Below are 20,612 nucleotides of genomic sequence, written 5' to 3'. Positions count from 1 at the left end.
TATCAAAAATACACACAGAGTCCATTATCAAAACAGAACCAAAATCAAGTTTTTGATTGTCACAAGGGACATTTTTAACTATCAGATCATATACAGTTACATTCTCTACTACTATTGATTCCCCTCGTAAACATTAAAACCTTCACTATTTTGGAGAAACAGTAGCTGCTTCGGGTCTTGATACAAGTGAATATTTTTGAGATTCCCTTCAAAACCCTTAGAAAACAACCCAGATGTCACAGTAGATACATTTCTGTGTAATTCAAATCCTCCAAAGTAAAACTGTCCTGCATAATTCAAGGCTACATAACGCTCAAATGGGTCCACATCTTCAAAAAGGATTCTCTTATTGTTCAAGAAAACCTCAATAATTGTGCTGTTCAAAGAGATGGAAACATGATGCCATGTGTTGCAACATAGTGTGAGATTTCTGAATGTTACAGGAAGGGAAAGTCTTTCTCCGAGATTGACTGCAATTTTAAGGTGGCCGTTCTGGAGTCCAGCTGCGAGGTAGTCATCATCTTCATGTTCTGCCTTTCCCATCCACATTATCAAGCTGTCGTTTGTGCTAGAGTGAAAGTTGAAAGAAACCTGTGTGTACCTTAAATTTCTTGTGCTGAATCTCGGGTCCCAGTGTCTCACATATGAGTTTCCCACAAACTTCAGAGTATCCATTGATATTTCTTTGTCGCAGTGCCTTCCCACCCATCCTAAAGGGCATATGCAGTGGTATGAGGTCACACTACTAGCAGGAACACATGAGGAACCGTGTTTGCAAAGGTTGTTTACACAGTTCACAGATTGGTTACACACAGGGCCAGTCCACGACGGGGGGCATACGCATACGAAGGAGTCGGTGCCTATTGCCCTGCAGTGACCCCCATTTTGGCAGACCTTGTACCCGCAGGCCGTCCCGTCCCAATCCCCTACGTTGGCTCCACTAAGAGCCCCCTTCTCTGTCAGCTCAAACTCTTGCCCATTGAGAATCAGCTCTCTCATCCCACCAGTGAAGCCCACCGGCTCGTTTTCGGTCGCATCTGTGGAGACGGAGCTGAGGGTGGACACGCCCCCAACAAAGACCTCTGTCCCAACATCGAGGGTGGTCATCCCCTCCGTCACGTTCTGTCTCACTTCCTTCTCGTCCAGACTCAGGAAGCCTTGGTGACCGTTTCTGCCCGCTGTCACCGTGTGCCAGGTCCTGCCGCTCCAGTCCACTCTGCCAACAGACTGCAGGACGTGGGTGACATCCCCGAGGTTGTAGCGCAGCTGGACCAACCCCGATGTCAAGGAGAGGCAGAAGAAGTCTCCTGTGGGTAGAAAATAAAACACAACAATTAAGTGAAGTAAAGTTTTTTCTTAATTTTAGGTGGGAATGATTTTGGGGATGTCTGTCACTGGAGTGCCCGTGCATTAAAAAAAATGAATAAATTAAAGCTTATTTTAGAAATGAGTCTTTAGAAAAGAGGTATTCCTGGCTCCTACAACACTTTCCTACAACTGCTTTCTATTACTCTTCTCTGTTTTATCATTTGGCTTGTACGCTTTTATAATTTCCTTTTTAATCATTGTGTCCGTTTTATCATTGTTCTGTAAAGCACTTTGTAACTCTGTTTTGAAAAGCGCTTTATAAGTTAAATTTATTATTATTATTTGTACATTGACATTCTGCAGAGATATTAAAATGAAGCTGGCCTTACATAAGGAATTGGACGTCCTTACCAGCTCTAGCACTGAGATGCTGTGCGGTGTAGACGAGGATGCCATCAGGTGATAAAGGCTGGAACTGCAGCTGCAGAACAGTCCTGTGTCTAATGCTCATAGGTGGGAAAGACATCCAAGAGGACTGGTTCCCACTGAAGAACGGATCACTGATTACCACGGCTGAAAAGGACGGAAATATAACCATGATGAAATAGTTGAATAGTGAAAGAGTTTTCTCTTACTAAATTGGAAAAAAAAACACCTTTTCATTCACAAGGATACAATTTGATTCAGGAATCTGACCTTGGTGGCAGTAGAGTCCTCCGGTGCCCAGGGGACACTGACAGGTATATCCGTTTGGGAGAGGGATGCAGGTGGAGCCGTGGGCGCACAGCGGAGGGGGGGTGTGTTCGACATCACACACCGACACAGTCTCAGAACACAGCGCTCCCTTCCACCCAGACGGACACTGACAACTGCAGAGCAGAGAGACACACTCAGACTCGGTGCAAAAGCTTGTCAACATTGTCATTTTCCTTCACCATACTCCGCATATAACTGATTTTCTGTGGATTATTAATGTAAATACTCAATAAATACTCGACACATCATAGGATACACAATTGTTGGGTGTGAGTGGGAGAGACAAAGTCAAAAATAGGCACCACATACACTACCAGTCAAACGTTGGGACACACCTGATTGAATGCACTATGTTTTTCATTATCTTAAAGCCATTTTGATCTAAAGGCTTATGCTGAAATGCTTGACATTTGTTTTTTAGACAAATATAAATAGTGAAGTTGATACCTATGTATGAATTTCTTTCCAAAGTCTTTGCCTTTCCATCAAGGCAAAGGGCGGCTACTTTAAAGAATCTACAATATAAGATGGTTTTGATTTGCTTAACACTTTTTTGGTCACTGCATAATTCCATTTGTGTTATTTCATAGTTTTGATGTCTTTACAAATAGTAAAAAAACTGTAAAAATAAAGAAAAATGCATGTGTCCAAACTTTTGACTGGTAGTGTACATGTCTTATTCATTAGTAGACTTGTAACACCCAGAAAATAAACCAAAAACACAAATAATCAGTGTCATAACACATACTACACAGATGAGCCGGAGTCCACGCATGTCCCTCCGTTCTTGCACTGAACATGGTGACACGGGGTGACTCCACACTGACCCACGCTGCGCCCGAAGGCCGGGTGTCCCGCCGGCTGTCCCAGCGCTTGGAACTTTCTGTCTCTTCTTGTCCGAAACTGCATATCAAATATGCAGCCTTTGAAAGAACAAACACACCGGCAGCCAGGCTGTATGTTAGAGGGATCTCTTTCATGTCATTGAGATTGGATTGTCAGAGTAAACACAACAGTCTTCATCTTCCCTTTATGAATATCAAAGGTAACAGCTGCACATGCTGAAATGTAAATGATTAAAATCCTATTATGCTTCATGATATAATAAGGCCAGTGAAAATGAAAACAAGACGTCAACAATATATTTAGTGTTTGATGTGAAGATTTCTTTCAAGCGTGTTTGTTTATTTTTGTGTTGTGTGTCCTAAAAAAAACAGGTACTAGATAATGTGTTATGTGTGTGTGTATGTATGTGTGTTAATGTTAGAACACTGAACAAATGCTCTCCTAACTTTCATTAGATGAAAATTCCTGAATTTGTTTGATGGAATAAATCATTTCACATCCACTATAAGTTTTTTGTCTGTCATACAGTGCGATTTCCTCATCATATTTGCTGTCTGTCCTCATAATTCAATTTTATGGAGAAAATATTTGTTTTGGCCCGTACCTGCAGAGCGCAGGCCCTACTATAAATATAAGGCCTGAGCAGAAGCCTTGTAGTCATCTACACACGCAGACTCCCTTCTCTCTACTGCATTAGTCATTGGCATAAACAGGATGCAGGGGAAATGTCATGCTCATTCATGAATATTCATGGCATGATGCTGTCTACTCTCTGCACTTGGCAGACTCAAGTGATGGTTGCGGTACTGCAAATATAGACCGTCGACAAGTGAGGCAGATGCATAGGGAAGATGATAAGCGTTGGTTATTTTTGTTTTAACTGCACATATTGAATGTGGTAAAAGAACCGAGAAACTTAAGAACTAGAAGAAACTGTATCTGTCTGCAGTTTAACAATTACACCATTCAAAAAAGCGCAAATGCTGAATGTAAAAGTCATCCAAAACAAAAACAATGCAATTGTTTTAGGCAGTATTCTCTATGGAGTGCTAATGGAAAACTTTCAGCATCAAAGAGTGACTGGGGTTCAAAACGTGGAAATCATTAGTTTGTTTATAACATAAAGCCACCAAACGACCCATAAGATCTTCTAGGCAGCAGTTTGGCTTCAGAATGTATGAGGATTTTAATGGACAAGTTCATCAAAACACAAATGTCCCCATTTCTTCTTGTTATTTGATCACCAGCTTAAATTGAGTAACACAGATTTTCTTCCCACCGCCACAGCAGCACCTCCTCTGCCACCTTTCCACAGGGGAGTGTGGATGTGTTGATAACTGGGAGTGAAGTGCATTATCAGTGTGTTCACTGCCAGCCATCATGATTAGGGCTCCAGGAAGGTCACACAGATCTGATTAGACGCTCATGAGTTCTCATTACATCCCCAGCAGAAAGGTTACGCTTTCCACCAGTGACGCCTGGCTCAGGTGGTGCTTACCAATACGGCAGTCTCACGCAGCACGGACAAACCACTGCCTCACCACAGCTGATTTAATTTGGGATTCAGAGAGGTGAAAGATGAATTATATGTTGATAAACAAGCAAACACACAAAATTGCTCCAGTCCTTTAAATATGAAAAAATCTTGTTCACCTCTACTGGACGTGCCGTGATATTTTATAATAGCTAATATCATAGCTATACTGGAGGGACTGCGGAATAGTGTTATGATGATATTCATAGCTGTTGTCATCATTACTGTTATGGCAATATTACTCCGCTGCTCTGCACATTAGCACGCGCTATGAATGCTCCACAGAATACAAGCCTACACTGAGGTCACTTGGGAGCAAATAGAAATGATGTTGATGATGACAAAGATAATTTGTACGGTACCCTTGTCCAATGACTTATGAGCACTGGAATGGATTTGCACACAGTGCATAACTTTATGGGTGTGAAGTGATTAAGGGTGCAGATACAATCAACCTCAAAGCTCTGTTCTGGCCTCATATCCAGCCCTGTAACCTCCTGTGATTACACACCTCCCCTCTGTCTGCAGGGGGACAGAGATCCTGGGAGAAACTCCGAGCGCCGGTGAGAGAGCGCAGCTAAAGTGGACAGTGTTCACACTGTCGCGGCGGTGGTGGGTTTGTAATAAATCTGCAGCGGTCTTACCCTGAAAGCCATTACGGAACCTGGAGCCAAGTGGCAGTAGTTCAGGGGTATACTCATTATATCCTCCTACATAGAGCTGGTTGAAAACATTGAGGCCCAGCAGGGGTCCGGGAGAGGATCCTGTCCTATTACGTTGTCCATCAACCTGAAAGAGACACAGTAAAATGTCAATACTCGTGCAATACTCTTTCATCTGATTGCTGTCAGAGTGGGAACACAATTTATTTGAAGAATCTACTGAAGATGACAATATGCATGAAGTTGGATTGATCACTGAGTTATGAAGTCAGTTTCCACTTTATTAGGTACACCTAGCTAGTTCCAGGTAGGACCCCCTTAACAGCCTGATTTCTTCCAGGCATCGATTCAACAGGGTGCTGGAATTTTCCACAGGGGTCCTGGTCCTTGCTGACTTTATAGCATCACAAAGTTCCCGCAGGCTTTTCAGTGACACATTCTTGATGCGAACCTCCTGGTCTACCTCATCCTAAAAGTGCTCTATTGGGTTGAGATGCTCAATTGGTACTAAGGGGCCTAATGTGTTCCAAGAAAACATTCCCCACACCATTACACCACCGGCAGCAGCAGCCTGCACTGTTGACACCAAGTGAATACTGAGTGTGGGTGTGTGTGTATATATATACACAGTGTAAGCTCAGAATATGTTTAAGTGTATAATATATAATATTATGTATATACTGTATGTATAGTGAAAATATTTATCCAAAAGTCACACTTCTGTAATGATGAAATCACCTTTAGCCATCCTGTTTTTTTGGATCTGCCAAAGATAACAGTATGAATGTTGATCTGCTGGTTCAGTCGCTCACTGACTATGGTTCCTACACCTGATCCAAGGTTGAATTTATGGACAACTCTGCCATTCCGTATCCCCAGAACAAGGAAGTCATCTCCGTCATCACCTAGAAAATATATGAAAAAAATTGCCATGAGCACAGTAGACTCATAAACAAATAAAATCTCTTGTTAAGGATTCTAAAAAAAAAAAAAAAAAAAACACCCTTAATAAACATATCAATAACAAAATATGCAAAATACATAAATAGGATACACTAGTGTTGCTTAAGGGTCAATTTTATATTAGCAATTGTTTTTTTTATAATTATTATTATATATTTAGCATCTGTACTTGTTTAATTTTTGGTACATTGTTTAATTTTTGGTACATTGATCTTCATCAAGGACTGAACTACATGCTTCAAAGAAATACAAGCTTATGAATATTTTTAATGGCATGTCTGAGGATGACACTTCATTAGACCAATTATCATGTGAATTGTTCATATTTCATCCATTTTTACTTTGTGCTTTTGAATTTGAACCATCTCCTACAGTGCCGCTCATTCCCCTGACAAGTGCTTCATTATTCATATCGCTCTCGTTTTTCCCCTCTTCCTCGAATTGTTATCTCAAGAGAAAACAAGCGAAGTGCAGTAGATCCACAACACTTGTGTTTTTACTCTCTATCTTTTGATTAAATATGCTGGCGACAATGACACAGCACTTACCCGCCACCAAAGCTGACCTCGGAGAAAGGAAAGCCTGATGTACCTAGATGGCTGCTGACAGCATCACAGTGTGCCTACAGTATATCTCAAAGACTGTTTAATGCAATTTACTTTAATAGTTATGAGTTGCTAGCATTTTCTGCCAGCTATGCCAACGTCCTCCTCTTGAAAGTCATGAACAATAATAGTTTAGCCGGAAATCAGCTAATTGCTGGATTGCAGAGAGACTCATCACTGATGTCTCAAAATGTGCCAAGGCAAAACCCAGAGGAATCCTCTTGATTAGAGGATCTGAGAGGAGAGTGAAAATCTATTAGATGGCACATTATCATACACAACGGGCTGAATCTCTCAAAATGGCAATAGAACTACTTTTAGAATCAGTAATGACGTTTGACAGTTGAACTGCGTACTCAGGACACATCCCCGAGTTATTCTGTGTGTTTTTTTTTACTTAATCTGTGGAAACATTTTACACTGCTTTGCAGGTGTGGAGATGAACCTCACCTTGTCCTTTATGTCCAGAGAACAGGATGAGGTTGTCTTTCAAGGCAGATGCATTGTTGGCTAGTGTGAACTTCAGCAGGAACTCATAGAAGAAACTGAGGCTTGGAATGGAGGAGTAAGCCACAAAGGAGGTGTAACCAAACTCATCACTTCCACTGAATCTGGCACGCGTTATATTGATGGCTGCAAAGACAAACAGATTTGGAACTTTACTGTGACATGCAACACTGGCATTAACATTTAAAGATCATGTGTATGCTGTTAAATGTTACCTTATTAACTGATTTAGGGCCCTTTGTGTGTGTGGAAATCTTGTGTGAATTGCATGCATGGAAAACACACCAGTATGCAGGGTTGCATCTAGTCTGCATCTAGTCTGACGCATCATCTCCCAACACCACACAGGCTACCAAAAGATGGCGCTCTTGTCACACTTTAAATGATAGGGGTGGGTGAAATATTTTATTTTCTGAATGCCATGAGATGATGGCCTGTTTTCGAACACCATCACCTCCTCATTCCCATTTTATTTTCATTAGTAGCTGTTTAGGAAGGATTTCGGCAAGCGAGCATTGCTTCGTACATAATGTTCACTTGGGTGGGACAATAATCCCAGTGATTATCAATTACAATCACATGCTTATTTATTCAGAATGCATCGCTGATTCAATAATGCCCTCTCTTGTATTCCATCTTAGCATACCCATCTACTTGATTTTACACTGGGGACTCAATGTAAATTCCCCCAGCTCATTCAAAATTACACGCTGGCATGTTTTTACACAGCAATGAAATTTCAAACACAAAACTGCTCCACTTCACTGCGAATACCTTGCATATATTCTTACCTAGCCCCGGGCAATGGCTAAGTGGGGTTCAGAACTCCCCCCTGACTGCCCTGAGCTCTGTTTGGCTTCTGAATTATTAATAAAGCTGGGAATTTTGCTGTTATTATCTTGTCTGGTAGAGCTGTATTAGCCAATTTTTTTACTGAATGGCCACAGTGTTTCAGCTACAGTTTATTTTAAGCTGTTGTGCGTTTGAATTGGTCAGCTCTTGATGATGATCTTTTTGCCCTCTGACGACAGCTAAGCTCTGCCCACCTGTTTAGACCAGCTACAAAGGTATCAGTGCTAATACAGAATTAACTTTCTTTTGAGCTTGTTTAGGGTAAGTTGTTCAGTTCATGAACAGAATACCCTTGAATCTACCAGGGCAAATAAACCGAGTATCTATTTATCTATCTATCATTTAGGCAAATTTCAGATAGACATGCATACAAAAATACACTTAAGTATTACAAGTGTGATGTAGTACTGACTGCTTTCTTGGGCAGTAACTGTTTTATATAATAGGGTGATTTTACTGGCCATGTAGCAGTTACCTCTGTGTGTGCTAAAGAGGATACATTTGAAACAAATCACAAAGGTCCATAATTGATGTAATGTAGGAGCTGACAATATTGTACTTATTGCTGTGTGAACAACCACTTCTTGACAGGTGAGATAATGGAAGTGTAAGTGTTTAGGTTTGTGCTTTATTTCTTTATTTTAAGCACCCAGTAGATGGACTCCTCTCACCAGACTGCCTTAGGCGTGGAGCATGTTTCTTTTTGTTGGTATCAACTGAAGATGTACAACCAATGACTTAGTAGACCATTAAATAGACACCCGATTACTTTCAGGCCCTCCGAGTGACATGGACATTGTATGTGGTGTATAAAGACACAATTTCAACAGAAAGCAGTACACAGCATACAGTTATGTGTTGCTAGTCTTGTTTTTTTTTGCTGTCTCTTCAGTCATATCGAAGTAGAGTATTGTGAAACACTACATTGGCCTGGTAGAGGTAAATAGTAGCTATAGAACCAATCTTTTAACAAAGAAGCTTATGGACTCCAACTCCCTCAGTGAAATACATGGCATGCATATATGGACCATAACAGTCAAATTAAAAAATACTTTATATTAAATGGCATTTCCGCTTTGTTGGGTATTGCTGAAAATAGCCGTTATGTGTCTCTCGTGGCTGGATTTATTTAAATCTGTCCGCATTATTTTTCCCTGTATTATTTTTCTTTCCTGCTCTCCCTCTCCATCTCTTTTCACTGCTTGTATGTGTGCTGTAGTGTGCACTGTACTATGTAGGCTAGTATCCAGGCTACAAAGAGTTCCCATCACAATGTGAGCCTGACCACATCCATACTGTATCTGGGTTTGAATATCCAAGAGCAATGTGAGCAGAATCTCATTTCCGTGCATTCAGACCTGCCATTGCATGCATCCTGGCCTGAATACTCTGCATCATATGGGGAGAGACTGTGGATAAACTTAGCATTTAATAGAATTTAATCTGTGTCTGAATTTGAGAAACATTCATAAAAAGAAGTCATAATTCTTGCATTTTGTGTATTGTTTTGCAATGTTTCTTGCTCTATTAATTCTAAATATTAATCTTTAACAGGAAATACGGGCAACTTGTGTACAAAGGTAGGCCATTAATAATTCTGAGTGAAGCCATCTTAAATATCCATTAATGTTTCATGATTTTGGCTCTTGAGGCACACTAGCATCTATAGCACTTCCTACTCTCTCCTTCCCTCCATTTCCTGCTTGTTCGTGGGCCAGCCTTATCTACTCCCAGAGTGCACAGGGGGACCAAGAACTGAAAATAGTACATTTATAAAAACCCTAAACCATTTCCCGCTGTGCCATGTTTGCTGTTGGACACGCAATTTTAGCAGTTTTTCAGACAGAGAAAAAAAGAAAACTCCCATACTATCACTCACATAGTATTTCTGAAAATAAATAAATAAAATATATATCTAAAGCCACATGAGGAAAAGTGCTACACGTTTCAAGTATAAGAACGCGCTGAGAGGTAAGGAGACCTTAGGAGTGATCAGTTTTGACTCTGATCTTATCTGATGTTATCAGGATTAAAATTTAAATGTCACCCATACTTAGTGTGACACTGGGAGATTAGAGTACTCTATTTGGCATCAGGATGCTCAGAGTGTGTCAGGGGCTACGTGGCATGGCTGAGCGACTCATATGCCAAGTACCCCACTGCTCCTACAGCCTAATTTAGTCAAATAAGACCTTTTGTTTCTGAGAACCATAAGCTGCGAAGCCTATTATGTTCTTATGGTATTACTATTTGGAATTGAAGCCACTAAAGATAGGTTAAGTTTCCAACTCACAATATCTTGCAATTTACAACATGGATACCAAGCAACAGAAAAGTGATTTGTCTTACAGGTTCATTTGACTTCAGAGAACAGAGGAGATCATGTTATTCAAAGAGTTTTTACATGCATGGTTTCATTGTTTTGGCTTAGGCTGTGACTATTGAAATTTGTTATCCAAAAAAAACATCTTTGGCTGTTTTTCAATTAAGAAGAAGGCAGGCTATTTTGAGCCACAGTATTGAAATAAAAACCTTATTACAGTTGCTGGGAAATAAGCTCTTATGAAGTGAAGAAAAGTCTTTTGGAATATTCAGCAAAGCAGCCGTCAGCTCTGAACTGATTATCTCAGTAATACTGACTCCATAGGTGGAGGAGGACATTCCTGCTTTTTCAGCATAATCTTAGTTCCATTAACCCCTTTACTTAACAACAGGACTCTCATTCTACCGACCGTTCAATGCTCTCATTCGCTAACTGTCAACCGAACATCCTCTTACTAAACTTATCTGCACTGCATTGATCTGTGTGGAATTGGTCTTTGCAGCACTTGCCTTCGTCACACAGTAGGCCTTGTCGTCCGTGGGGGCAGAGACATACAGCCTCCATTGGGGACTTGGGGATGCATGTGGCTCCATGACCACAGGGGTTGCGTTCACAGGCAGTGAACTGGCACAGCCGGCCAGTGTAGAGCGGGGGACACTCGCAGAACCAGTCCTCTGCATCACTAAACACAGAGACACAGAGGGACAGATCATTAGGCCAGAGGTGAAAACGGACCCTGATAGCACCATTAATACATGTTTTACATAGTTGCACAGAGGTCAGAACACACAGGGAGAGGAGCGATGATAGAACAACCAACACCATAATGGATGAAAACTTGCTCAGCACAGCTGAATCAGAAGAGATTTGCAAAAATGTTAAGAGTAACTGTGTGCAGCCTGATGGAATACATTTGACATATTTGAGATTTGCAGGAACACGCTTGTGTGTTAAATGGACAGATGGCTGGTGGTGGAAATGTGCGAGAATCATGCTATGGATTTATTCATCGAAGTAGCCACTACAGATGCAGTATTTATTTGACTATTTTCATCTGGTAAAGGTAAACACACGCACCCTGAATAATAACTGCAGGAAACCGATGATTAGGAGCGTTTCAGAAAACGTATAGCCAGAAATTGTACAAGAGATTTCCTATCTCTTCCTTCCTCGATTCATATGCGTGTGCTTCATCTCTAGGCAAGGAGTAGAGGGTGGGCCAGCATGCAAAGTAATATCCAGACGGGGACTTTATAAAATGCTCTAAGATGCGCGCAACTTTGAAAGGTATAATATCAGATACAGGAAGCATTGGTGGGGTTTCAAATCTATAAATTAATAATGTGCTTTGAGCAGCAGCACTGCGGGATGTATTTTGCTCCTTGAGAAACTGGCTTCTTGAAATGAAATATTTACATTCTGTCACCGGAGTTGAGAATTGTTGGATATGACTGTATTGAAGTACAAAAAGATGCTGCAGTAATGTAGTAAAAACCTCCAGTGTATGAATATTAACAGGCTGCTAATGTCAATTTCAAGACATCCTAAGGGCAAATGATACACAGCTACTCAATGCTGCTATTGCTGGCAAATCATGACTGTTGTTTTTGAAAGACAAAGTCACGGATGGAAATTGTCTTGCTTCTTAATTTGATGTTGCACACTCCACCCTAAAATATAATTTACATGTTATTCCTGACCTAAGGGGGTTCAATCTTAATTTGAGAACATGAACAAGAGCTACAATCCAATGTTCATATTTTCTACTTTCCATTCCACTTTACATTCAAATGTCTGGGCGCCATTGATTTGTCCTTTGCACTTCCAATTACTGCTTGCCTTAAAAAACTGGTGAGCTAGTTGCACTAATTGTGAGATTCTCTGGATGAGAGCATCTCCTGAATGCCAAAAATGTAAACAGAAATGATGATGACTGTGCAGATTACAGATAGGATATTACAGATTTCTAGCCTTGGGAAAACAGTTGTTCATGCTCACAAATATTGACTGAAATGCTCAAGTTCTTAGGAAAGATGTGAAGATTCTGCCTTAGAGTGGTTTCGCACTTGAAGGATCAAATCATCACTGGGCATCTTTCTGAGACATGAGTGCATTCACAGTGACTAAACTTGTTTTCTGCAAAAGAAATTAAAGGGAACAGCATTCCTTCTGATCACTCAGACTTTTGCTAATGGTCTGTAAAAGAACACAAGTAAACAAAAAGATAGATGAAGTTTCACTGTTGTCAGGAGGCAGAGCTTACCAAACATCCGTCATACAGTTGAGGCATGACAACCGAGACTGAGGCCGTGAAACTGACTTAAAAATTCTAAAACTCTTATTGTATAATAAATTGTCAAATTGGCATTTTTTAAAGATAATTTTAAACAAATCCTGATGAGTGCAACAAAATGTATGGGAGTAACTATGTGCATGGTTCTTATTTCGCAGCTCTATGACCCATGTCATGCATCTCATGCTATCAGTGGCTATTTTTAAGCTTGCCACTAGGGGGGCAAGCTTCTAGAAATAAAGCGGTTTGACCCAGGAGTCGCCTTTTTATCTCTGCTTTCTAGGCGTCCGTGTTGAACTGCGCATGTGCGACATTTGAAAGTTTTCTAAAACCTTTCCTTTAGAAGCAGAAACACCAAGACATAACATCAAGCTTGAAGAAGAAATCTTTCAATTATTCATGATAGGCAACCATGGCTGGCTTGCATGCAGAGGATAAATATCATGTTTGTATCCAGTTCATGTAATTTCACTGGAACATACCAAAGACAAGAACATGTTATGGGGTGATCAGAGAGAGAGAATGACAAGTAAGCTATACTATCTGCTACAATGTACAGATATTGTTGGCTTTTGGCAATCTATATATATATATTTTTTTGGTTTTACCTCTATTTCATCTCTGTAATTTAATACTGTTGGCCTACTCATTTGAAAGACATCATCAAATTAAGGTTTCCTTTTGCTTGAATTAAAGCTGTCATGCCTTTGTTTTGATTTAACTACAATAAAAATGTGTATATAAATGTACATAAATGTAAATGTAACATCAGCGCAGCTAATGAAAAACAATATTGCATCACTCCCACGTGCCACATGGCAATCTTGTAACTAGCACACATTTCATATTTCACTAAATTTAAAGGCTTGCAGAAAACATTTACACTGTAGTAATCTTGGAGGTCTGTGTACAAGTTGTATGATTTGCCATTATAGAAAATTTCTGTAGTTCTGGTCAGCAAAGCTGCAACACACTAAGCCATGCAGTGCTTAAATTGGCTGACTGTAGGATTCTGTAGGGATAATACAGAGGAATCACTCAATAATAATGAGATAACATTGATCTTGAAACATTTAACAATTCAATTCCTTCATTGGGTCAATGAAGGAATGCACTTTCAGATCAAAGTGTCATAAAAGTGACTTACAATGAACAGTATGGTGGGAGTCAAAATCACTCTCTAATAAGATCACTTGGGTTTGGGGTTTTGTGACATATCTTTGTCTTTGCAAGAGGTATAAATATCTTTGTCTTCTTACAAAACAATTTTAACCTCCAGTTGTTACAACTGGTCATGCCTTTAATTTAACTTTAGAGTTAAATTAGTAGATTCCATGTAATTTATGAGAAAACAAACAGTTCTTTTGTCAAATGATTTGTGTATTAACACTGAAAAAGCAGCAGCAGATATTTCTGGTTCCAAAAGGATATTTGCCAAAGTGTGGATGGAGGAGGCGAAGGAGCAGGGTTGAAAAACACTTGAGTTTTTAATTGGTTTAATCAAAAACTTGATGTGTGGGGTGACACAAGGTTATTTTGATTTGCCAGAGGCAATCACTTTGATTACAAAATTGTGGTAATGTTTGTAGTAGAGCGATTTGAATATGTTAATCATACAAATGCATAAAGTGAGTACTCGCCATCGCATGCCATTCAAAGACAGCACAGCTAAAGCACACACAGGTTAAATTATTAAGGAAGACTACATTTTTAATCTAATGAGTACCAGATAAAATGATTAATAATTGACCAGTTAGCTTATGATCTCTCTGTCAGCTAAAACAATAGGCTGTGTGGCCACATAATTTTCTTAAATCGTATCCCTTGTAAGTTATTTACATAACACCTCTCCTTTTCAAGTGGACGTTGGTATGCAAATGCTTTTCTAAGTCACTGATGAGGCTTTGCTGCGATGGCAGTCTTCACTTCTGGGAATGAAAGCATTTAGCTCACTTCATCGTGTGTTAAAATAAAAAGGACAACTGGGTGTAGCAGATATTATTTATGGAGAAGAACTACTTTGGTCCTGAAACACCATTTGGTTTCCATTGTTGTAAATTGCCAAGGACACCACTGTACCACAGACACTAAGATATTTGGTGGGTGGCAGGAGACAACGTGTGAGAGATGACTAGTTCTTCACTCAATTATTTGTCATCTGAATTTTACCATCAGCAAGGGAAGGAAGTGGAAATTTAGACATGGGATTCACCTGAAGTATGCAGACTCCTGTTTGAGCAGATGGTTGTTCTACATTTCTCTGACCTCATCCATTCACCCTTACAAACATTTCTTTGGTTGTAAAGAAGCGTGATGTCTGCTAAGTCTCTGTCATGGAGCCAAACTACTTTGAAAACATACCACCATAAAGTATACTTTAGATGATACTTGAAATAAAATCCCTACAGAAAGAAGACATAAAGAAAAGCATGAGGGAACTTCTCTCAAGGGATCAGACACTATTTCTACAGAGCCCAACCTAGAACACACCGCACTCTGGAAAAGGCTGTGCTTCTCTATTACACTTTTTATTTTATTTTTTTTTGTATTCATGTGTTTAACCTCAAGTGTAACACTTTTCAAATACATCGGTAGATTTATTCAGGTCATTTTTTTTTTTTTGCATTGCTAAACCCCAATTAAAATGATTGCTATAAAGAAAAAAACTAAACTCAACTAGCTTACCTTAAACTTCCTTAACTGTGTATTGTAGATATATTTTCAACTCGGCTACATAACCACCGAGTCATTTTAGGACTTCCTCATGATTCATATTGAACATTGTCGTTGATTAAACTGAAATGCAATACTTCCATGTGTCATATTAAATGAAGTTGACTTCCAGTGATTTAACATTGATGAATCAGCTTCAGACGACGGTCAACAGCGGGAGACGATACAATGTATCAGCCTCGACTTTCACAGCTTCAGACTCGGGTAAAAACCGTCTGTGGCGGGTTAACTGTCGATTCTACCAGCCACTTTGGCGGGTGACGTTTTCTGATCTATTTTCTGTACGAGCACACAGCTTGTCCAATACTGCAGCTGTGCATGATGCGTGCTGTGAGGTGGCACTATCGCTGGCCTTCTCTCTCGCCAGCGCACGACTTGTAAACAACGAGTTCTCATCGGGCCAAATGAAATGAAGGTGTAGCTAGATGGAAACATGATAGTTAGCGTTTGCAAAAAGAAACACACACACACACAAAATAAGCACCGCAGGAAAGCAAAACTGAAACAGTAGTGTTCAAGAATCAAACTATCATTGATGTGAGGAGGGGGCGAAAGAGAAAGAGGGTCTGAGGAAAAAAAACCTGACTATTAAGTGAGGAATGGTGAGCTTGTGGTGGCTTGTGTCTGCTGAAGAAAACAACATAATGTTTTGTCAGGACTGCTGGATTTACGCTGTGGAGAAGTCGAAGACGTTATTTTGCTGCTGGGAAGAGAAACCTCAAACTGGAGGTTATTTAAGATCACGACGCTTCCAAAAGCCATCTCCACAATATGGCTTCTCACACACACACATACACATTTTATTTTCCACAGTCTATGATACACACCGCACCACATGCGGAGGGGAATATCCAAAATCTGTGTTCATTTCTATTCTGCTATCCTTCCCAAATCTATTCTCAGTTCCACTCTTTTTTTTCCCTGTCTTGTATTATATTGTACTGTATTAATCACACGCTTGGGCAATATAAAATTACTGACTGGAGTAATACAAGTAACAATGATACAAATAAAATGCATTGTCATACTCTATAATCAACATTATCATTATAGATATATTATATTATATTGTCTGCAATGCGTTGATTATAGTTTAAGAAGAAAATATTTTGGCTAGTAAAAATTCTGAGTGGCTGAAATCCACTAGCCACACTGGCTACAGAGCCAAAAAGTTCCCGGTCATCAGTAATGACAAAAACAGTTATTGATTAATCTAGATTTAGTGACATATAAGTCTCTTCAAAAGCTAGTAAAAAGGTCTGTTGAGAAATTCTGGGACATTGTGACGGTACCCAGAGTGATTTTATTGGAACATGGCCACGTTTTCTGGTTTAGACTTGTTAGCACTACTATAGAATAAAGTTCATTTGTGTGTAATACAAGTCTATAAGTCTACAAAAGAGTCTCCCATTTACAAATAACTCCAATCACCGTTTGAAAATGAACTATCTCACTAAGCTAGCACCCAGAAAACCAAGACTAACCTGTGATGCCGTCAAGATGCACAGGCTGGAGCTGCTCCACTTAGAATGAACTGGAGATGCACTCATACAATGTTTGTATGAGATCTTAGAAATCCAGATAAGCTTTATATTATAGTAGTGCTGATTAGTTGACTTAGTAGCTGACTCACAAAATGTACCCACATATCGAGAAAACGACCCTGGATACTCTCAATTACCAGTATTTCCACTCTTACTCATTACTGCATAGAGGGTGCAGAGTTGAATGTCCACCAGCACAAATTGAACTGTCCTACGACATAAGAATTACTTATTTGAGTACCAAAATTCATTGATTGGTTCTCCTTTTCTTTCTTTTGGAGTTAGAGGTCTTTGTTTTAAAAGTTTGGATAAAAGAAAAAGAAAGAAAGTGCTGCAGAAACACTTCTTGTTATTGTATGGTTTTCACATTGAGTCATCTGAGACTTGTCCCCAAATTAGTTTTGTAATTATTATTAATTATTTCTAAGTGAGTCAAGGTTCCATAGCAACTCATTTTAAACAACAGGAAATGCTCATCCGTATAAAAATAACATTTGTACAATAAACTTGATTGCACAGTTCTTTTGAGTCCATTTGTCCTCCAAAATTCAAAGACACATTGCAATAAACACTGTAATGAGCAAGTTTCCTCAAGAAGTATTCTTCAGGGATTGCAACTGTACATGGGATGAGAGTTATGTTTGTTTCTCATTGTGAATGAAAATAATTGTTTCTTGGACCTTGAAAGCAAGTATAGAGGGAATCAAGACACAATTGGTACTTTCTTTGTGAAAAGCAATAGCGAGAATTCTGCTTGAGATTCCTGCTGGAGTTCTTGTGATGCTTGAGATTAGGGCTGCAGCTATCGATTATTTTAGTAATCGAGTATTCTACCGATTATTCCATCGATTAATCGAGTAATCGGATAAGAAATACTTTTGCTTTATTAAAGAGCAATAGTAAATATACAAAAGAGAAAAGCTGTCCGCACGAAGCTGTCCATACGACACTGTGATTTACTGAAAACGAGGTGAAATAATTATTATTATTGATATTTATTACTAGGCCTAAATATCATACAAGTTCATAAGACTGGCTAATGTACATTTATTTACTATGTTGAAGGGTTGCCCTACACCTGCTGACCCTACTCACTGCAATCAAACTAAACTGAATATACCTGCTGTATTGGACTGGTGCATTTTAGGCTCCAATTGCTACTTACACCACCTGATATTTTGCTTTCTGGGGTATTTTATGCATCACTGTGAGGGGAGTAGGTGTGTGTGTGTGTGTGTGTGTGTGTGTGTGTGTGTGTGTGACTATCATAATAATAACATGAATGAAGCTCAGGCTTTCACAAATTGACTGCAGCATTTTATTTTCTGTGGTTATTTTCTTGAGCAAAACTTAGCTAACTTAGGGACATCATAACTAGCCACCATATTGATTTACGTTCTTAACTAGCCATTACATATAGCCATAATTAACGTGCATTCTTTACTAGCCTTCATCTCATCCCGTTTTAATATTAAGTGCTGACTCCGCCCACCCGGCCAGTTTCGGCGTACGCCGGTAGCAATTACAAGTGGACCCTATCCTACAGTCCCTGCTCTCAGCGGAGGGAGGGAGCTACGCTGTGTGTGGGAAGCGCTGTGACCGTCAGACCTCTCTGGATTAGACAAGCAAGTAGAGAAAACCGGCATCAGCCGAACCAATTTATTGCCAAATGCTTTGGGATTCAACACATTAACATTGCTTCCCATGGTCAGAAAAAGTCGGCAGATTTGTCGCTAGTCGCTTTTGAGAAATAAAGTCGCCAGAGGGGTCTGAAAAGTCGCTAAGTCTAGCGACAAAGTCGCCAAGTTGGCAACACTGGATCCGAAACTTTGGACACTTTCTGTCGTTTTCTCTGGCCTGTCTCTTCTCTTCGCCCCTCGCTATTTTCTCTCTCTTTCTCCAGCGCGTTGTGCAACAGTAATAATCATCCGTGCGAAACACTGAGTGTGTATATAGTTATATGGATTAAACGAAGCTTCGAAGATGATTTTTAGTAATCGAGTTACTCGAGTTTCTCGAGGAATCGTTTCAGCCCTACTTGAGATCCATTTAATATATGTGTTTTAAAGTAGTCAAGTGGGGTAAGTAATCAAGGTGGGCTTATGGTCAATATCTGATATTTCTGTATTAAATCTGCCGTCAGCTGATATTTTGGGCAAATATACAGTATCTATTTGAATGAAATTTGACCAATATAATTTCAAAACATTACAAGGATTACAATCACAACAAACAAGAACGGAGCAGTCTGAAGAGAGGCTAGCAGAGGAGGTTCACCACTACCGGCACCTTTATAATTCGTCATATGATTTTATATGTTCGGCAACATCAGCAGAAGCTCCTCCTCCTCCTCAATCTCCTCCAAACTTGTGTATGCAGCCATTCTCGTAGCGGTCAAGTTCAAGTATGCTACGTTTTCTTAGTTTAAATACAATTTATAGACCTTGTTCAACATCAGACGTCACAAGCGACACAGACGTCACAGAGCTGTCTCAGAGGTTCTGTATAAAAAGTCCTTAGGCGCTGATTTACCTGACTATGTCACATTCATGTAAGTTGATGCATTATATGCAGCTAGATGCCCAATATGTAAATGTATCAACAACAAACCCCATGCCAGTAGCCTTTGCAATGTAATATCATTATTTCTAAATGCCTGAGTAAAAAGGATATCACATGAAGAGGGGCAGCAATGAAATCACCACAACTGAACCCAAGATCAAATTCCTTATTCATCCTATTATATGCTGGCAGTGCAATCCAGGGCAACTAACTGAATGAACAGTGCTCTGTGAACTCCTGCTGACCCTAAATCTGCTGTGTGGTTCAAGAGGCTACTGCATTAACGCATATTCATCACACAGATAATTGCAAAGCCCACTCTGCTGCACATGACAAGCCAATGTGACCACAATGCCACCAGCCCTTAATTTGTATTCTCAGAGCAATTCACATTCCAATATTCATGGAGCCCTGATTCATTTCCTGTGTTATAAATGCAACTGTTAATTGATACTGTCATAACGCAATGAAGAAGACATTTAGAGCAGCTATTTACTGGATTACTTAAGGTGAAAAGAGCATCATATACTAAGTTAACACATGCTTAAAAAGACAGGCAAAATTGCTGGTAAGTGGGGTGTGATAACAGTATGATGAGCTGTACAGGCCAAAGATGAAGGAAGAATGGATCGTCACATTTTCGGCCCAGCACCCAGCAGGGATTTACTTTATTGGGCAAGCAGAGATGTTTGGAAAGAGGTGGGTAGGAACTCGACACAACTACTCCTTTACAGCTACGTTTGTCAAGAATTTATCTTGTGCTTCTTTACCCTCAATAGACTGTGTACAAGTTTGATTGATCAATGCTTCATTCAGTTATTCTGTGTACAGTCAAGGTAATGAACGATTACAAGTCATTCACACCTGCAGTGGAAAGGGTATGTAAGAGCACGTGAATCCTCTGTCAATCTGTTGCGTTATTCTGAGTCAAATGGTACTTGATAATTATTTCATTATTCAATCAAAAATGATCAAACATTTAGTTCCTCTTGTGGAAAAAGTGACCCGATAACTCAGTAATATTAGCATAAGTATGCTTCTATTGACACTGTACAAGGAATAATGTACCAGAGTATTAACTGTTAAAAATTTTAACAAGGTGCTTCAATTGTTTTTTTCTGTAG

At 39.7% G+C, this 20,612-nt stretch overlaps 1 protein-coding gene across 1 annotated transcript in view; it reads right to left on the bottom strand.

Annotated features, from left to right (window-relative positions):
• Positions 1 to 111: 111 nt before the first annotated feature.
• Positions 112 to 20,612, bottom strand: part of eys (EGF-like photoreceptor maintenance factor) — a 200,873-nt gene continuing 180,372 nt past the window's right edge. Inside the window, exons 45-52 of the mRNA XM_071912776.2 lie at positions 10,866 to 11,038; positions 7,125 to 7,307; positions 5,845 to 6,011; positions 5,089 to 5,233; positions 2,813 to 2,987; positions 2,005 to 2,177; positions 1,720 to 1,881; positions 112 to 1,307 (exon numbers count right to left, since the gene is read on the bottom strand). Of these exons, the coding sequence (XP_071768877.2) occupies positions 112 to 1,307; positions 1,720 to 1,881; positions 2,005 to 2,177; positions 2,813 to 2,987; positions 5,089 to 5,233; positions 5,845 to 6,011; positions 7,125 to 7,307; positions 10,866 to 11,038 (2,374 nt within the window). The remainder of the gene's footprint in view (positions 1,308 to 1,719; positions 1,882 to 2,004; positions 2,178 to 2,812; positions 2,988 to 5,088; positions 5,234 to 5,844; positions 6,012 to 7,124; positions 7,308 to 10,865; positions 11,039 to 20,612) is intronic.

Source organism: Centroberyx gerrardi, chromosome 15, assembly GCF_048128805.1.
Source record: "Centroberyx gerrardi isolate f3 chromosome 15, fCenGer3.hap1.cur.20231027, whole genome shotgun sequence".
NCBI classification, from domain to species: Eukaryota; Metazoa; Chordata; class Actinopteri; order Beryciformes; family Berycidae; genus Centroberyx; species Centroberyx gerrardi.
Note: the sequence above shows the minus strand (reverse complement) of the source record. Positions and strands in the feature narration are given on the sequence as shown.